The sequence below is a fragment of the Amphiura filiformis genome, chromosome 19 (assembly GCF_039555335.1).
Source record: "Amphiura filiformis chromosome 19, Afil_fr2py, whole genome shotgun sequence".
NCBI classification, from domain to species: domain Eukaryota; kingdom Metazoa; phylum Echinodermata; class Ophiuroidea; order Amphilepidida; family Amphiuridae; genus Amphiura; species Amphiura filiformis.
In genome coordinates, this window is record NC_092646.1 from 35,072,705 (window position 1) to 35,091,821 (window position 19,117).

A 19,117-nucleotide genomic window follows, 5' to 3' on the forward strand; every position below is an offset into this window, starting at 1 on the left:
AAGTGCTCATCTGTATACGGGTGAAATAAGGCTCCGAGGGTGACTGCGCCGGTGCTCTACCAATGAATTACTTCTCTAGTTAAGAATATACAGGGGTGAACTAGTCCCTTAATAATTTGCAGTTTTATTTGACATGGTCTGGATAGTAATGACTGTTCAGCAATATAGTAAATAGTTCATAGATTTTACAATGTTATTGTGTCTTTGCAGTGTTCGCACATTCTGCCGACAGAGCTCGTTCTGTAATGTTCAGCAAGGCATTGGCTCAAGTTCCAAAACCAGTATTTTTAACAAGGCGAGGCAATCCGTCTAAATTTGATCCAAGTAATCTTAGAGGAAAAAAGATTGGGCTGCTTGCTGATTGGTGGTCTAATGCCTATTGTCTATTCAGTGTTACGGTAAGTTATCATAATTCGCTGCAGAAGTAATTACCATAGCGATAGGTGAAAATAATTTTTGAATGAATTGCACTTCCCTAGACGTACATTGTAACTCTGCATCGCACCAATGATTATCAAAAAATAAATGTCATATGCCTTTGCAGGTAGACTTCTGATTATCACGATGATGCGCACATTGTTACTGCACATTTCAATGCTTTGAAATACTTGTTAAGGGCTGGGTTAGCGACGTTCTTTAGGGTAGCCCCTGTCGAAAAGTAGACATGACCTACACCTACTATTTAGTGTGAGAAATGCCATGGGTCAGTACATGACATGTATACTCTTGTTTTACTAACTTTTGTATCTGGTAAGATTTTTGGGGGCAAATCAGTGAAAAATCGGGTTTTTTTTGCACATTTTTCAAATGGGATTTATCAAAAAGGTCAATTTCAGGTAACCCTAAATACTTTACGCACATGCGCACGTCGTTCATCATCGATCGTTCTACACAGGTTGAACGTGTGCTGTGAAAATGGTCGCATTGTTGTGCTCTTATAGAATTTACTGCCAAGGTCAATCTGTTTCTGGCTTTGATAGGTTATAAAATATTATCACGATTAAATGACTGTGACTACAATAGTGTTCATTACTTTGTTTATTTGTTGGTCTGAATTTTATATTTGCTTTTCAAATGGCATAATTAACAATAATCCATGATCCAGAAAGTTGGAACCTTGTTTCGACGATTGTTTCTCACATCGCATTGATGACATCCCAAAGAAGTACAACGCACACACATTCCCTGATCTAAACACCCCAAATATATAGGCATTTAATCGAATAGAAAATACATGAATGGGACGCTGGTTATTTTGTCCTCTGGAATAGACCTACAGCATCATATGTTAAACTTTGGTCCATCTTAACTTAGTAGTGAGGTAAACCAAAGTATAGCCATGTTTCTTATTACATATCGCATGATTCTAATGAGGCAATGGTAATGCACAAAGATTCCATTTTATTGATATATAATTGCACGTATTAGGTATCATTAATTTGATCTCGTGCGGGAGTGTTTTCAGTGTCTATAGCAATGGCATAGATTTCTTTTTGACATTGGGGGATGGGATTGGAAATTTGTTTTTGAATATAGTGAATGCAGCACCTTTTGGCGAAAAAAAGAGTTTATGGTACAAATGCGCGCGAACAATTTTGCCATATTGAAGCTAAACTAGTGAAATATGTTGCAAAAGTGGAATAAATTCGCGCGAAGCGCTGAGAAATTGGCACTTTTGGGGCTAAAATGACCAAATATAAGGTTATCAGAAACCAGCATACAGGAATCAACATTCGGGGTGGGGGGGGGGGGGTGATTTTATGGCCCATCTCCCTGGCAAAATATTGAGGGAGATTTATACCCCTATCCCACATGATCTACGCCTATGGACTCTATAGTGTCTATATATCAATGTACCCATTCAGGTTACAATAATGTAAGTGTCTTACCTTACTATTCCATTTTAGTTAAATTTTCTACTTTAATATAAGTCTTAAAATATAAATACCGTAGTTTTTGTTATATTCACCTTTAAAATCACCACATTACGATCCTTAAAACATAATATTCTCCATTGTATATCAATCCAGGATTATGAGCTACAAGAAGATCAAGTGATTGCCTACCCTGACTCGGATTATTCTCTTATAGTTTCAGCTGTACAAAGAGGCGAGGTAATTTCGATCTAACATTTTAATGTAGAAATTGATTAATATGATGAAAATTAAAATATGATGATGTCGTGATCATATTACGCTTGAATACCGTAAAACCTGTCAACAAGCATATAGAGTGTGTTTGATGAAAGCTAAATTAATAAGAAATAACCGTAAATATGCCAATACAATAGATTGGTCTTACAATAGTACTTGTTTTTATAATGTATGTGCTCAAACGCCATAATATTATAATTGTGTCAATGGATGGCGCTATCGCACACCGCTTGGTAAATAATTACATTGTACAGCAGAGACACTAAAATCAATACCCGGGATCGATACACATGTATGTGCTATGCACGGTTTGATATTCAGACGATAAATCTTTGGATACCGGGGGTAGAAAATGATGAATATCTCCCGTAATTTTTTTATTCTAAAGAAGCCGATTTCAAGGCTTGCACTTAAATATATGTGTTAAAAGAATATGATAGTCATTAGCTTGCGTATTGAGAAAGAACCGTGCGTATTGAACTCAAAAACTGACAAAAATTCTGATTTTATATGTGCCGAACAAAAAAATACAGCTGCCCTCTTGAGGTAGTCTAAAAGCAGATGACGTCATCGGAGCAGTGACACTATTTATCGGTCCCCGAAGAGGTACCGATGACACTTTAATCATGCCCAGAACATTTGTACAGTGTATTTAAATGAAAAACAATAACACTATGCAACTGTTAATCATTATGCTTGATACAATTTATTTTATCTCTAGGGAGTGATGTTAAGAGTCATCGGTACCTAATCGGGCACCGATAGTTCTATAGGACCAAATTGGATGCGGTGCCTTAGCTTTCATCAAAAGCACTGTGTATGCTTGTAGACGAGGTTTTACGGTATAGATCAATTATCACTACACAAGGCATGATTCAATAACATTAAGCAACTCGATAGCTTTGACGCGTACACCATTATACGTATAAAGTATTATAAACACTTTCATCCAGAATCAACTCCCCGAATTTTATATTACAGAATCAAGACAATTAGGGATAAACTATGCTCGGAATCGCCGTTTCAGTCAAGTTGCCGGAGGGCGACCAGTGTTTGAATTTTGTAGCAATCCCAAAATATTTTACCATTGCATGGGGATTTAAACGGTGTAGCTGTTGTTCGTTTGTCTTCACCCGTGGTAAACTGGAGGTTGTTACACACACTCCCTACACACACCCCACCAATACGCACCCCAAACTTTACACCCCACACATGGGCACCCCCGCACACATTCCCTCTCCCTCTCACAAAGACCAATTGAGTTACTTTCTTCTTATACAACAGGTGGATGCTGCGTTTATATCCAACGATCTGTCACCAGCCACAGATGGCACGCTAGAAGTCATTCAAGAATATAAACAATGCTTATTGGGAGGTATGTGTTCAAAGTAGATGTTACGTCCTATTATGTTATACCATATTAACATATGATCTTTGCAAATTCTGTTCCCTCGTCTTGCACCACTGAGGTCCCGAGTTCAAGCCCCGGCCGTGCCCAAGGACTGTATGTGCACTTGGTTCATCCCAATCAATGTTCGCTCTCGCATGTTTCTTCGGGATCTCCGTTTTCTTACTGCTTTAAAAAAATCGGTGATTAGTTTGGTCATGAAAAAACTTCCTTCACCCAATGGAATTTGGAGAAAATTGGTGGATGTTACAATCAAAGTACGGATAGATTTGCGCCAGGTTTGGCTGCAACTTGCCTAGTTAATGCGATCTGATTGTGATGATTCACCATTACAGCGAACTGACAGGGCTTTGAATCCTCCAAGATCTGGTAAAAAGGCGCTATATAAATCAGAAATGTATTTATTATTATTATTATTATACTCAATATTATTGGCTTATGTAATTTCATTTCCCTTCATTTACACGTACATGATACATGAATCCCAAAACCACGCAATGGGAAATACTATACACCACAAACTAGTTAGGGTCCATATATCCTCTTGGATTTGGATAAACGCTTTAGAATGTTGATCTTATCCATCTGGAATGAAACAAATCAGAAAATTATTTCCCACAGTAAAGGATAGGTATCCACAGTATACATAATGCATTTCTTGGAAAAGATTGTGCACTTTCTGGTCCAGCCAAAGTGACCACTTGTGTAGATATATAATGAGATTAACCCAGTCTATAGAAAAATTACTTAATTCGTGGAACATTCAACTACGCTTGTTACTCGCTACTCTACGCGGCGTCCATATTAGCGAGGTCATCTGCGTACAACAGCTTACTACGCAAAGGCACGCAAAGAGTATGTTCCATGATGTACACGCATTAAATAATTTTTCTATAGTACTCATGTTCCTTATTTTGGATTCTCCTGGACTGAATGAATATAGCTAGAGAAGATATCTTACCCTTCCCAGAATCCTTTGAACATCATCTCAGCCATCAAATGGCACTTCCATTACTTTGTACAGATTCCTTATGTTTTCATGTTGAGAACAGACTGCCTAAACATGGGTCGCGTCGATAGTAAAAGAATAAACATATTTGTCAAGATCTGGATGTGCTCTGTTCATGGATGTACATTTCTTCACCGTTGACTCATGTTGTACTTGATAGCAAACCAGAAACGGAAGTACTGCATTGTGGGACGGGTAAGACATCTTCTCTTGAATATAGCAGACACAATGAGCATTGTCCTTTATTTTACAGGTGAATCTTTAATGATGCGAAAAGACTCATTGCTCAAGTCGTGGTGGGATCCAGCATTTGAGAAGCTTATCAATTCAAGAGCATATCGTGAAATATGTAATGATATAGATGACCCACTAGCTCATGGTATGTTTGTTTGATTACTTGCATGAACCAATAATGTGAATTTTCTTTTCTTTCTTTTTTTTTCTTTCTTTCTTTCTTTCTTTCTTTCTTTCTTTCTTTCTTTCTTTCTTTCTTTCTTTCTTTCTTTCTTTCTTTCTTTCTTTCTTTCTTTCTTTCTTTCTTTCTTTCTAGCTCATGGTATGTTTGTTTGATTACTTGCATGAACCAATAATGTGAATTTTCTTTTCTTTTCTTTCTTTTCTTTTCTTTCTTTCTTTCTTTCTTTCTTTCTTTCTTTCTTTCTTTCTTTCTTTCTTTCTTTCTTTCTTTCTTTCTTTCTTCTTTCTTTCATTCTTTCTTTCTTTCATTCTATCTTTCGTTCTTTTTCGATTTTGTTCTTCTTTTTCCTCTGTTTTTTCTTCTTGTTGTTCTTCCTCCTCCTATTTCTTCTTCTTCCTCTTCTTTTATTTTATATTCCTAAAGAAGTTGTAACTACCAATTCTGTTTACATGTTGTCAGCCTGTTACGCTAATTGCCAAAGTCATTTTTTGTAATTTTGAGAACAAAAACAAAATGTGGTTCAAGCATGCATCAGTTACGTAATCACCATAATTATTTCGAATTATTCCCTTTCATTTGTATCATTACCATTTGTTCTTGTGCAAAGATTTGTGAATAATTATGTTTAAATGTATGCTTGGACTATATTTTGTACTTTGTTCTCAAAATTACAAAAATGACTTTGACAGAAATCGTTGCAGGCTGACGCTATGTAAAACTTGTAAAAATGCATGTTAGTTAACAGAGCTGGCTGGTTAACAAATTTCTATTTTGTTTTCTTTTTAGGGATTCAGCCTGGAAAGTCTGCAAGAGAAATATGTGTTGGCATCTATTAAAGTCTAACTTATTAATTAATTTAATTAGTCTATACAGTAGATGTCTTGTTAAAATAGTAAGCTTTCATAATTATAAGAAAAATGAATTTGAAGGCTCAATAATACAAACTGATGCTAAGGAAAATTGTGTTTTTTTTTGTTCATACACGTGCAAGAAGGTCCTATCTTCAACAGCTGCCTGCTTTGTGCTCATAATCGGGGAAGATTTGCCATCATCTATAGTGTGCTGAGTCGGCAGGCTACTGGCAAATGTACAAATCCCTGCTCGAGTGAACTCTCTTCTCATGCGCCCGGGTTTTGTTAACAGCCCAAGACATCAGCCCATACAATCTCTTAATCTGACTGGTCGAGATCGCATCTTTTTGCATTTCCATTTTCTCATGACGGTATTTCTATTCCTTATCGTAAACAAGAATATTCTGAAAAAGTGTATGAACCCCATCAGGATTCTACCCTGTTACATTCTTTCTAATGTATGTTGTAAACATTTAAAATATGACGCCTGGCAGCTATTGCAGATGGGGTCTCGTACATTACCCTCTCGATATTATTTTCTCATATCCGTTTACAGGATCATTCAATCAATGATCGAGAGGGAAATGGACAAACCCTTACACGGGTGAACGTGGACACTCTTCATATATTTAAGGAAAAAAATGTGACTGGTCTTAGGGTAAAATGTATATAAAGTTAGATTAGTATTGTTATTACATTATTATTGTTGTCCTTTATTAAGTTTCCTTAAATTAAAATGGTGATTGTAATGATGTTGCAATATGTTAAACTGAGCAAAACCAATTGATGAGTGTCTTTGTGTTTATATAAGTTTTACTTCAAGTCGATCTTTAGATGTTAACTTTAAACAGTATTAACCTTTTTAATTGACGGTGTTAGATGTTAACTTTAAACATTATTAACCCTTTTAATTCTCGCGTTTCACAATATGATGCGCCGCCATCAGTTGTTTTTGGCAGTCAAATTTTCGACTCCAGAGTCGACATCGCCGTTCTAGCTGCTACTGATTTGTCACACGAGTTTTGATAATAAATATGTTGAAAATAGCTCTACGAAGGATTCATTGTGATCAATAGATAGAAAATGGATCTACTATAGTTGTAAATTGTTGTTTTAGTGTGCATTTGCATGTAACATCATTATAATAACATTTAAACCCACAATGATGCATGTTCCTGTATTGTATTCGTATTACGCGGGCTTTGGATGTCGACTCATCTTCCCATGATGCACTGCGTATTTTGGCCTCGACCCAGCGACCGCTGGAGGCGCATCGTATTGTGACGGTATATACATATTAAGTAAACAGACAATCATCTTGCACTGTACATTTTACGTTACGTGCTTTTTTCAAAGAATAAAGTTCAAACCTCTGAGTGTTATTGTTTTCTATTTCTATCGGACCTTGCGCTATAGAGGTCCTGCATATGACGTATCATCCGGTAAATATGGCGGACTACTCAAATGCATTCAACAAAAGCATGATTGCAATCTACCGTGACAGTTCGTCTCACACACATAACCCTGCACTACGATCAAATAGGTTGATGACAACATTTGATTGAATGGATTGCACTCCGCCATAACTACGGTGAAGGACACCGGTTCAAATCCTTTGTTTGGAGCCAATCGATAAAAGAATGCAGGGCCTCTATTCAGTATCGAAGTTACGTAATGTTACTATGTCAACGGGATCACGCGCTAGAGTAATGAACCACGATCGAAATGATCACCACATAAAGTATATGGCACTCGAAGGCATACCAAAGTAGCGTGATCCGGTAACCAAGAGAATTACGTAACCACTTCGATGCTGAATTGCTTTATCGAGCTTTCCTAAACCAAATCGTAATATATAGCATGAAAGCGGTCAATACGTTAACGGTGGTGGAAGTTATATTATAAATATGCTTTTAATATAATTGCACGAACCTTGATTTGGAAGCAACATGTTTGTTAAATTCTATGCCATTATACACTTCTCGACGTTATATTATAGGCATAGACAAGTGTAAGTTAAGAACAACTACCCGAACTTAATGTTAATGTAAGTCTAGTAGTTCCCTTTATGTTTTGACAATAGATAGGCGATTGCCACGTCATAGTCGAAAGTGGCGACTACAACTACTGTAGCCGACCTAGTTGTTCATGTTATTATAAAGATAATCTTTTCAATGACCAACAGGGAAATTAACACAACTCACACAAGTAAACAGCTACACAACACACAACATTCGTGTATTAAGAAAATATGTTATTTAAATATTTTACTAGTTTAATGTTAACATATATAATGCTACCTAATTCCCTTTAAATTTAAATTAATAGTGATTTTAATAATAAATGAGTTTCTTAAACTGAGCAAAACTAGATGGTGAATGTCTTTTTGCTTTACAATTCAGTTTTTACCTCAACTTTTTATAAATTGAATTGAAGTAATAGACCATCAAATTGTACCAGGGGTGTGGTAAAAGGGTGGACAGTGTGGACGAAGTCCATGGGCCACGAGGGAGGCTAAAGAGCCGATAAAGGAGATGTTAAAAGGGCTCCTGCTACGCCTCTGAATTGTACTCACATACTGTAGAAACATTTAAGTCTCCGTCTTCGTCTCTTCAGGAGATGATTAGTTGAACGTGAACAGAAGATACTTTAATTTAGTTTTGGTTATTGGACCATTCCAGTTGAAATCCATATACCCCAAAATGGAAGACATGACCTTAATCTTCGATTTAGGGAGGCAATGTGAATTTCAAATGGGGATGGGTAAATCCGTTTGAAATCTACACACACTGTGTATGAGATTAAGGTTACGTCTTCCAGGGGTTGTATGTGTTCTAACTAGAATATTCCATTATATTGCCAGTTGGCTCTTCAGTTATTGTCACATACACCATGTACCCTGTAAATATATATTACTTTTTAATTGATTGCTTCAACAGTATTAATAAATTGTTTACTGATGAATTATGTTGTCATTCTATAAGTCGTTTCTGTATTCAGGTTACGCACAGGCACAACGCCTAACCGTTGATCCACAAGCCTCAGTACACTTTAAAGGTTGTTGTTGACCACTACGGCCCACTTAATTCTATAAAACATTCAACAACAACTCAGGGACTTTGCAGCTTCAAGAGCGCACACCCTAGACATTCCACAAATGACATTCAAAACCAGGATTAGCTCCCCGAGTTTCGTACGGGTTACAACGAGGCAATTAGCAGTAAGTTCCTTGTCCAGGGGAATTTTAAGGTAACTCAATTTACTAAGCATGCTAAACCACCGCCAGGATTTGAACCCGCAACCTCTCGCTCCATAGTCCAACGCCTTATCGATTAACCTACCGATGTAATATCTAAATTGCTTCCATGGCCTGATTGGCTTAGATCGTGTCACAAATGTCCTCCAGTAAGAAAGGTGTTTGCAATTATTTTATTATCTGCAATTATTATGTATTTTAGGATCTTTATCTTTATCCAGGTTTTTAATAATAAGATAACAAACTAAGAAAAAAAAAAGTCTAGCCTCCTTATCGTGTTAGACAAAATTCTGCCGACGACTGACCAAATCGATCTGTAAATAAATGATAATATTGAAAAAGAATGTAAAAAGTAAAATAAAAGTAAAATACAATTATAATACAGATGTTGTACAGAAAAAGAGGAGGTGAGATAAATGGGCGGCAGGAGCAGTCCCCCTTGTGAAAAACATTGCCCTCCCTCTTGGCCTCCTCTGTGATGCTTGGAGCCCTGCTATTTACGATTTACAGACTTTGCTACTTTTTAGCCCATTTTTGAAAATTAAGAAGGTTCGTGGCCTGCCCTTAGCTCTTTACCCCTACTCCTTCTGAAAAAGTCCTGACTATGCTACTAGGTGATGGGAGAGATTACAAAAGAAGGAAATGAGAGAGCGAGGGAGGGAAAGGGAGAGAGTAACCGAAACAAGGGCGTGAGAGAGGAAAAAGGTACTTGTATAAGAGACAATACAAACGGGACAAGAGTAAGAGACCTGTACAGCTAGAGAAAGGAACTCCGAATCCACGAGGACAGGGGAATTCAAATATATAGCGGAAGATGTTGACAACATATATCATTATAGAGTGTAACTAGCATTTAAGAAGAATAACATCGGGTATGAATTTAAAAATAAATAGAAACGAAGCGTGAACAGAAAGCGACAGTGAACGCAAAAAAATGCAGTATAACACTAAAAGTACATAATGTATATCCGAGTTAATATAAAGGGAAATGCATCAAATAGGAATACGGATTTCTATAACGACCACTTGAAATCTAAATTTAAAAAGCCTTTCAAAATTGTCCAGTTGTTTGAACCTGATATAAAATTGTTAAGAGTTATGATATAGTTCAATACATTTGATTGAATTTCCAAGATTTGTTCACAAACAAACAATTTTTTTGGAATTAGAATTGTTTGCAGAAAGCATAAAATGTTTTGCAAAACCCCTCTAATATTTGCTCGTAAAGCCCAACGTAGTCGTATACTTACTATAAATGGTGTCAATTCGATCACACAATTCTTCATATCTATGTGAATTAAGAAGTCTTCGCCATGCAGGGTTCCACCAATTAGGCAAATGACTGTCTTTTCTACACATAAGTGAAGCCCCTCCTAGGGTACATCGGTCAAGATAAGGACTAACAGGATGTAACGCTTGTACAATGTCACTTAGATCTGGACTAACAAATGCAGCATCTGCCTGAAATTTTAAATAAAATCGATCACATTTATAAATATTTCGGTTGGAATTCATATCACTTGATATTATTCATACATGTGATTTTACAGATAATTTTTAAATGCTGGTCTCTCATATTTTGCTCTGACTGGTGATAATGACTGATTCCGGCTTAAAGCAAAACATAACGTGTATTGCCCACCACCTTGTTGTGCTTCTTTTGGCTTTCATTATCAAAATTTCTTTTACGACATATTCACAATCTGTTTTCTCATACCCACTTACCTCTCCAGATTGGACTGCTTCGATAACTCCGTCTGTTGTGGGTTTAACAACTATATCTTCATCTTGAAGTGATGAACCCTAAAAATCCACAGAATAGGTTTACGATCAATTATTTGTTGGATTTGATGATACATTATTCAATATATCGACGAGCGTTTACTATGGATTAATTTTCTATATCATGTATCGTTTGATTATTCTCCTTTTCATTTCATTTATCAAGTTCACTATCATCTTTTCTTAGTGGATGGAAGGATTTTATTTTATTTTATTTCATTTAATTTTATTTCATTTAATTTGATTTCATTTCATTCAGATCTTCATCTATTTTGCTCTTCTTTCTATACTTCGTGTCTTCGTCACACCACGAGTTGGGGTGTGTCGGCAATCCTTGGCGCCTTTGCGCAGCAAGATTGCCGACAAACTGTCCTTTTACGCTTATACAATTAATATGTGTACGCTCTCGGCGCATTGTTGGTTATTATATTTTTTGTAGCGTATTCGAGTCTTTTGACACTGGCCACGATAATGCGCACCTGTGTCACAACCAGACTGGAGGGGAAGCAAAATCGATGGCCAAACACAGTTTTTGGTGACTTTGGTTTGAGAGTTGTTTTTAGGTAATTTTGGGTCGCTGATTTCAAATATAGCATTAGTTTTTGCATATCACGTCACATTTTCACTCTATGGTATACCCCCGCTTATATGAGAGGGTGTATTGCCCGGGTCCATAAAGTTACTAAATCACATGAACCCAATTCAAAGTCAAATGGTAAATGCGTAAATATTGACATAATAATATCAACTATATAAAGGTACACTAATTTAGCAAGAAGATTTGCCTTAGCATGTTTATGGAACAAATTTCCGTCTGCGGGATTGTCAGAAATATACAAGATTCCATGTGTTTCAGAGCTCCATTATGTGGTGCAAAGCATCATGGGAAGGTATGATTTTCTGCTATTAAGCTGTATTTATCAGTCCAATTCCACTTAATGTACAATATTTTTACGACAAAGGCAAAAAGTCATCCTGTCCTTGCTTATTAAACATATGTGTTCTAAATAGTAATTCATGAAATTTCACCATTTGTCATAGATCAAAAACTTGACCTGATAGGGAAAAACTGATGCCATATTTGAAATCAGCGACCCCAAATTAGTTAAAAACAACTCTTAAATCCAAGTCACCAGAAAAAGGTAAATTTTGTTGGCCAGTGTTATAACCGCAGTATTATTTTATTTTCCTCGGCTGCCTCATAACGTGGGATTTGATGGTCCACTATTGAATAAACAAAATACGGTGAAGTGTTTCTCCATTTTCTATCCAATCATCCAGTAATCCACTCTCTGTTATCTTGGAGGATGGATGATATTGTCCTTTAAAAAAGCGCAATATTTTGTGTTTGCTAATCATTTTACTGGACTAAAGCAGGGATCGATAATTAATATCCCAAATGATATTTGAAGACCTGAGCGCAAGAAGACCGTAAGTCCACTTGGCCCCTCAACATGTATACACTAACGTTACGTATAGTTTCTTAGGGTTTTATAGTGTTTAAAACATGTTCCAGGGTGAAAACATCATGAAAGGTTGTGAAAGATTTGTTTTGGCCCCTGAACATGTATAAAACATTACCAAACTATACGAAACTATACGCAACTTGAGTGTATACATGTTGAGGGGTCAAGTGGACTTACGGTCTTCTTGCGCTCAGGTCTTCATTTTGTTCATGTCACGGTGGACATAATGCATACTTACTTCAATCATATCTGAATATCTCTTTATGCATGCCGGATCAGCAAACCAACCCTCATAGAAGGCAATTTTTCTACCCGCTAGATCCTTCCAATCGAACCCTGTAGGGTTACCATTCGCTACTACAAACACACCCGGCTCTGCCTTGGTAAATGGCTCGGTGAAGAGGAAAGTACGAATTCGGGGAAATGTGCTAAACCAACCTGCACAAGGCCAATAAAAATTAGGTAAACATGTAAAATTGTGATACTATTTATTACTAGACCTCAGAGAAGCCATTGTTTATTATGTCACAAACGTTACACATCTTCAATTGAAATGTTATGAACAGGATATCAGCATGGATTTAAGGTTATTAGCAAACTACTAAGTCGCAATCACAAACTGAATCGGTAACATTATGACAGCAAAATTAATTTTAGAGGAAGGCACAGGCGAACGTTGACCAATCCTTTATCGTGGTACCTCTGAGATACTGTGTGTCCGGGGTGTCACTGATATAAAAGGAAGGACCTGTAAGTGAGACTGTCAAGGGTCCCAATTGCAGACGCCCTTGAGTTCCAAAGTTAAGTTAAGGATCATTTTATTCTTCTTTAGCCCCACTTTGAGTAAGACTCCCAAAGTTGTGGCTCTTTAGCTAAAATCTGGGAGAATGTGAAAATTTCATAGCTCCACAACTTCTTTTTTTTTGCCCATGGAGCCGAAAATAATATTATGTTGACATTTACTGTTCAGAACCCCCTATTTTTCTGGGAAATCAGTTTTCAATACAGAGGTTTTAGTTGCTGGATATCCTGACCACTATGCTACGTATCACGAATATCGAAACCAATTACTGTTTCTGTTTTTTGTTCGTTTATGATAATTTAATAAAGATACCTTGTGTACAGTCATACCGTCCAGACATTAGTGCGGGCCCTCCTAGACCACCACTCCATGCATTGCCGTAAGAATCTAGTACCAGTTGACAGTTTTTGTTAGCGATTTTACACACTGAAAAAGGTAGATAGGTATAATATTTGACACAAATACTATACAAGCAATGTTTCACATAAGATACTAATAGAAATACAGATGGATCGATAAATTACTGGATCATTACAGCAGCTAAATTTGACGATGTTGATTGTACACTGGCGGAACAGTAAGTTTTTGCCGAATCAATTTCCCTTACACATACACAAAACACACCTGGAAAACTCCTACCTTTAATACTTACCCAGCAAACACAAAAACGTTTTAAAAACGTTTTAAATAAGTTATGTTTTGGCTTTTGGTTTAGTTAAAAACGTTGTAATAACATTAAAATGTCGGGTTATATAAAGGTCATGATAACGTTTAAAACGTTTTGTATGAAAACACACTACAACAATATTTTTAAATGTTTTCAAAAATGTTATTGTAAACTATTTTTGCAAACATTTTTGCCAAATATTGTGTCAATACTTAAATAACATTATGTCAAAATATTTGAACCCAGCAAATACAGAAATTTTCTCAAAATGTTTTTTCAAAACCTTTTAATAACATTTAAATATCGGATTATATAAAGGTCATGAAAACGTTTTTTAAAACGTTATTGAAAATATTTTGGGCAAACATTTTTCGCAAAATATTTTTTCAACCTCAAAATAACATTCTGTTTAGAATGTTTTGTATCACGTATTCAAGAATGTTTTTTGAATGTTATTAAAACGTTTTTATACCCTTTATTATAACCGGACATTTAAACGTTTTCTCTAAAACATTTTTGTTTGCTGAGCAGTAGATTATAAAAAATGTTTTTTAAGGTTATGAAAACGTTTTACACTCTTTTTCTGACAACCTTTTATAACTTTTTGCGAATGATGACGCAAACGTTTTGTGTTTGCTGGGTTAACCATATCTGGGTTAATTTATTTGTTTAATAGATCTAATCCTGCACATTATGACACCCCATTGAATCCAATGTGACTTCAAAGAGCAAAGTTACAAGCATTTGATTAGACAAAGGTCCAGATTTAAAAGTGACAAACTACCTCTTTAAAAATCAACGGACGGCTTCTGGTTTGAGAGTGTTGAATGGCTAATTTATGTGCTCCTTTAATTTTAAACAAAAGGAAACAAAGAAAACTGAAATAGAACTGACAAATAAAATGAACGTTATGAAAAGTACAGAGAGGAAAAAACCCCGACACTGTGTTGTCTTTTTGTTGCGCTTGTTAAAATCATTTCGGCTTGTATAGGCCAGTTTGTCACTTTACTGGACTTTCGTCTCATCAATGCTTGTAACTTTACTTCTTGAAGTCACATTGGATTCATTGGGGTGTACTAATGTGAAGTGCATCTATTAAGAATATAAATTTACCCAAACATGGTTCAGCTTTAAAAATAGAATTTTCCCAAGTGTTCTGATGCTTTTTGGCGCAGCATATTTTACGAATACTCACCCTCGTTAATAACGTCAATGTTGAAACCGATAATTTCTCCCGTTTCCTCATCTCTGAAAAAATATTAAAATTTAGTTGATACATCACAAAACGTTGCTTTGCGTAATGTTCTAGCTTGACACAAGTTCCAAAGACATGGCAATAAAAAGAAATTTGATTTTCCTGCTTTAGCAAACGCAAATTTGGAATTCTCTTGTAAGGGATGGTATACTCCAAGGTCAATGAAACCATATGATATATAAATGGGGTTAGTTGGGTGCTTGGAATTTAATATCGGATCTTATCGGCTACTCAAACCATTATACGCCATTTTCCGGTACCAATATTTATCATATATTTAATACGGAAGACGAGGCAGATCAATGAACAAGAAAGAAAGCCAAGTTTTAGATGCAAGAGGAAACCAACGATCCCTGGAGAAAACACGCGCGGCTCGAACCCAGGACCTCAGTGGTGCAAAGTAACGACAAAACCGCTACAATAACCCACCCCCATGGATAACTACTGGATGTTTGAATATTATGATTGACATCCACTTGAGAGGTATTTGATTCAATTCCCTGCGCATAATCTAATCCTTTGACTCATGAGAAGGAAGTAGTACAATAGTAGTTATATTCGTTGTTGGTTATATTCGTATGAATGGCAATGCTCATTCTATAGACAAATCCGACGAGCCAAGTGATGGTCGGGAATTACTGGGTCCCGTCTGCATTACTGCCCAATTGAGTGGATTAAATCCGCTTAAAAATCGATGTTGAATTGTATTGTGTTGTAAACTTTCATCATTCTTTTCTCAACGTGTAACAGTAACACGGGTGACGGAATGCAGCTTAATATCCCCACTAAGGACACATCATTTCACATTTTAGGTGGAATAGACCTAAGGGGGGACCCAGTAATGGCTGCCATTGGGGTGTAGGAATGCGTGAAATTGGATTCGTCTATAGATTATATCTAGAACTTACAGATAGTTGTTTGCACTGTCGTAATAATTTTGTGCTATCATCCACACTTGCTCGTCGTACGATCCATCGTCCTTGAGGAATGGTCTATCGTTGTCTGAAAATTAATTCAGAAGAAGGGTATTTAATTTCATTCCTGTCGCTCATACATTGAGTCATTTCTTATTACTATGCCTTACCTTCATAAATGTTTTGTCCCAACATCCGGACTCCCAATACTTCCCACACACACACCCCTACACGATTCATAATTCTACTCATATATCTACGAGTTTTGAATGTGAAGTTCAGAGTTGTAAGTAAACCACTAGGGAAAATAGCTTTACCATTCTTATTCCTATGCCTTATCTTCGGATAGGTTTTGTCCCAACATCCGGGCTTCCTACAGACATTTCATACTTCTACTCATACTCATGAGTTTTTAATGTCATAAGCAGTTTAGACTTGGAAGTACAAGTTGTTTGAAATGTAATTTTTTTAGCTGTTTAAGTAGTGAACCTGAGCAACTCGGTTGCTTAAAATATTTTTGCTGTGTTGGGTAAAATAGCATTACCACATACTTGTGCAATTATGGTATTTTAAATTTACCTCAAACAAAGCGATAATTGCGCTTTCTCGCTTTTAATTATAGTAATTTATTTTGGTGATTTTGGTGAACTGGTGATTTAACATGTAATAGTTTTAATCATTTTGTTATGAAAAAAAATAGCAACTTGTTAAGTTACCATTATTATGTTCGTTTAATTACTATTTAAAAAACCAGTTTGATTTACCTACTAAGTCCCAATATATAAAGGAAAAGAATATCGCCACCCTGTTACGAAAACTGAGAGTTCTTAAAATTACAAAAAATGAATTAGACAATTATCGTAACAGGGTGCCGATATACGAGGGTCGGCCATTAAACGAATCTTGGGTTTAGCCCGGCAAAATTGAAATATATAGTTGTTGAAATTCAAAGATGTCCAATTTCCAATCACAAGTTTAATGGCAAGTCTCAGATTTTACCACATGCAGACCCAGGACCTAGTGTTTATTCCTGCCTAACCCTAACCATATACACCATGTACTTTTGCTGTTCTCGGACGTTTTAAACACATGCCTTTGTTGTAATTTAATATTTGGCAGTGTCCCTAGTCTATTAAAGTTATACTAATGTTGTTACGTAATCAAGTATATGGTATCATTTACACATTATGTGTTGTGAAAGACAAAGGTACAGTATTTATTCGTACTCTCGTACTACAACCACGGACCGGGAACACGGAACATTTTGATTATGAAAAGCTTGTTAAAATACCAGGTAAGACGTAGTACGACTGTTGATGCATTAACGAAGGTTAATTAATAATAATAAACAAGCGCAGTGATTTATAGTGCGCTACGCACAGGCACAACGCGTAGACGTTGATCCACAAGCCTTGGCACACTTTACTTTTTAAAATACATGTCCTTTCTCATAAAAACCCACATCTTACATATCTTACCTTCCTGATTCTGTTGACTGAGAGGCCCACCAACAGATACTTCTATGGTTTCTGATCTTTCATCAATATAAGTCGCCACAGTGAGTACCAAAGTCCCGCTTGCAATGGCCCCAACTGCTGTAATTAAAACAAGGGACAGACAGACTATTCCTCCATTGAGGTCTTCTATATCATCATTCTTTCCCATCATGTTGAAACAATGGTTGTTTTAATTTAATACTACGTGTATTACTGTCTCGATCCAAAACTATAAATAAACACTTACGTCCAGAACGCCCTGGATTTGTCTGGTTATTGTTCAGTGACCATTTTACTGACCAAGCACTGTTGCTTTATCGAACTTTGCTGAACCGAATCGTCCTAATATTAAAGAGGTCATTGCGTATAAGTGTTGGTATCAATTAAAGACTGACATGGTAATGAACTTGAATTAGTCTGTGGAGTAGATGTATTTTGTCACCTGTTAATAGCGCACACTTTTATATAAGAAAACATGTTGAGTCTCAATAATATTAAAACTGTTGACTTGTTTACACACACTGCTACATCTTATTAATGAATGAATGAATGAATGAATGAATGAATGAATCAATGAATTAATGAATGAATGAATGAATGAATGAATGAATGAATGAATGAATAAATAAATAAATGAATGAATGAATGAATGAATGAATGAATGAATGAATGAATGAATGAATGAACAAATGAATGAATGAATGAATGCATTAATTAATGAATAAATGAATAAATGAATTAATAAATGAATGAAAGAATGAATGAATGAAAGAATTAATTAATAATTAGGATTGCACGAAGTCATTTTTTTAGTTGTTGACAAATCGGCACAAACTTTATAGTTGCAACTACGTAGTGCACAAAATAAACAAACATCTTATCTCAAACACTCATCAAACAGAGTCTAATAAAAGAATAGTGTGCAAGCAACATACTGCACCAACACTGTGTTAAATAAATAGGCATAGACAAATTTTAACAACATCTATAGGCCTGCATGAAATTAAAAAGATTTGTTAATGGCCTATTGTCCGATAAAGTGTTCAAGTTTGGTCTCAGAAATGACAAAATGCCAACCACGAAGAATTCATGAAAAGCATTCAGAATCGTAAACTTTAATAGTTTCAGAACACAAAACAATGCATGGGTGATTTTTCAACAATACTTCATTTTTGAGCAATATTACTTGTACGTATTGGGGGTAACGTATCTGTGGTAACGTATCTGTGAAGCCCTTTCCTACCGTTGTCTTCCAGTAAAAACTTACCAACTCAATACTTATACTTGATCAGTCATCACCCAATGTACTAGAGTCTGGTAGGTATTTGGCTTCATTTATCACAGCGTTTTTTCCGAGGGGAGTAGTATTTAGGTTACGTATCTGAACGTTTTTTTACTTTGAAACCATTGTGATATGTACCACATATATAATATAACTGTGGAGCCTGCTTGATCCATCACATATGAGAACATTCATCTAGCCAATTATTTTCACATTATTGTTATCCAATAGAAATATGGTAACGTATCTGTGAACCATATTGGCGACATAGTCTCAAAGATCTGTTGGAAAATTTAATGTGATGTTTTATACTTTATAATTAGAGCATAATACCAGCTAATGAAAAGTACCTATAATT

General features: G+C 35.9%; 1 protein-coding gene across 1 annotated transcript in view; it reads left to right on the forward strand.

Annotated features, from left to right (window-relative positions):
- LOC140141217 (uncharacterized) overlaps positions 1–8,803 on the forward strand; it is a 29,485-nt gene extending 20,682 nt beyond the window's left edge. Inside the window, exons 5-9 of the mRNA XM_072163016.1 lie at positions 211–398; positions 2,031–2,114; positions 3,438–3,528; positions 4,824–4,949; positions 5,775–8,803. Of these exons, the coding sequence (XP_072019117.1) occupies positions 211–398; positions 2,031–2,114; positions 3,438–3,528; positions 4,824–4,949; positions 5,775–5,824 (539 nt within the window). The 3' untranslated portion in view covers positions 5,825–8,803. The remainder of the gene's footprint in view (positions 1–210; positions 399–2,030; positions 2,115–3,437; positions 3,529–4,823; positions 4,950–5,774) is intronic.
- Positions 8,804–19,117: the final 10,314 nt, after the last annotated feature.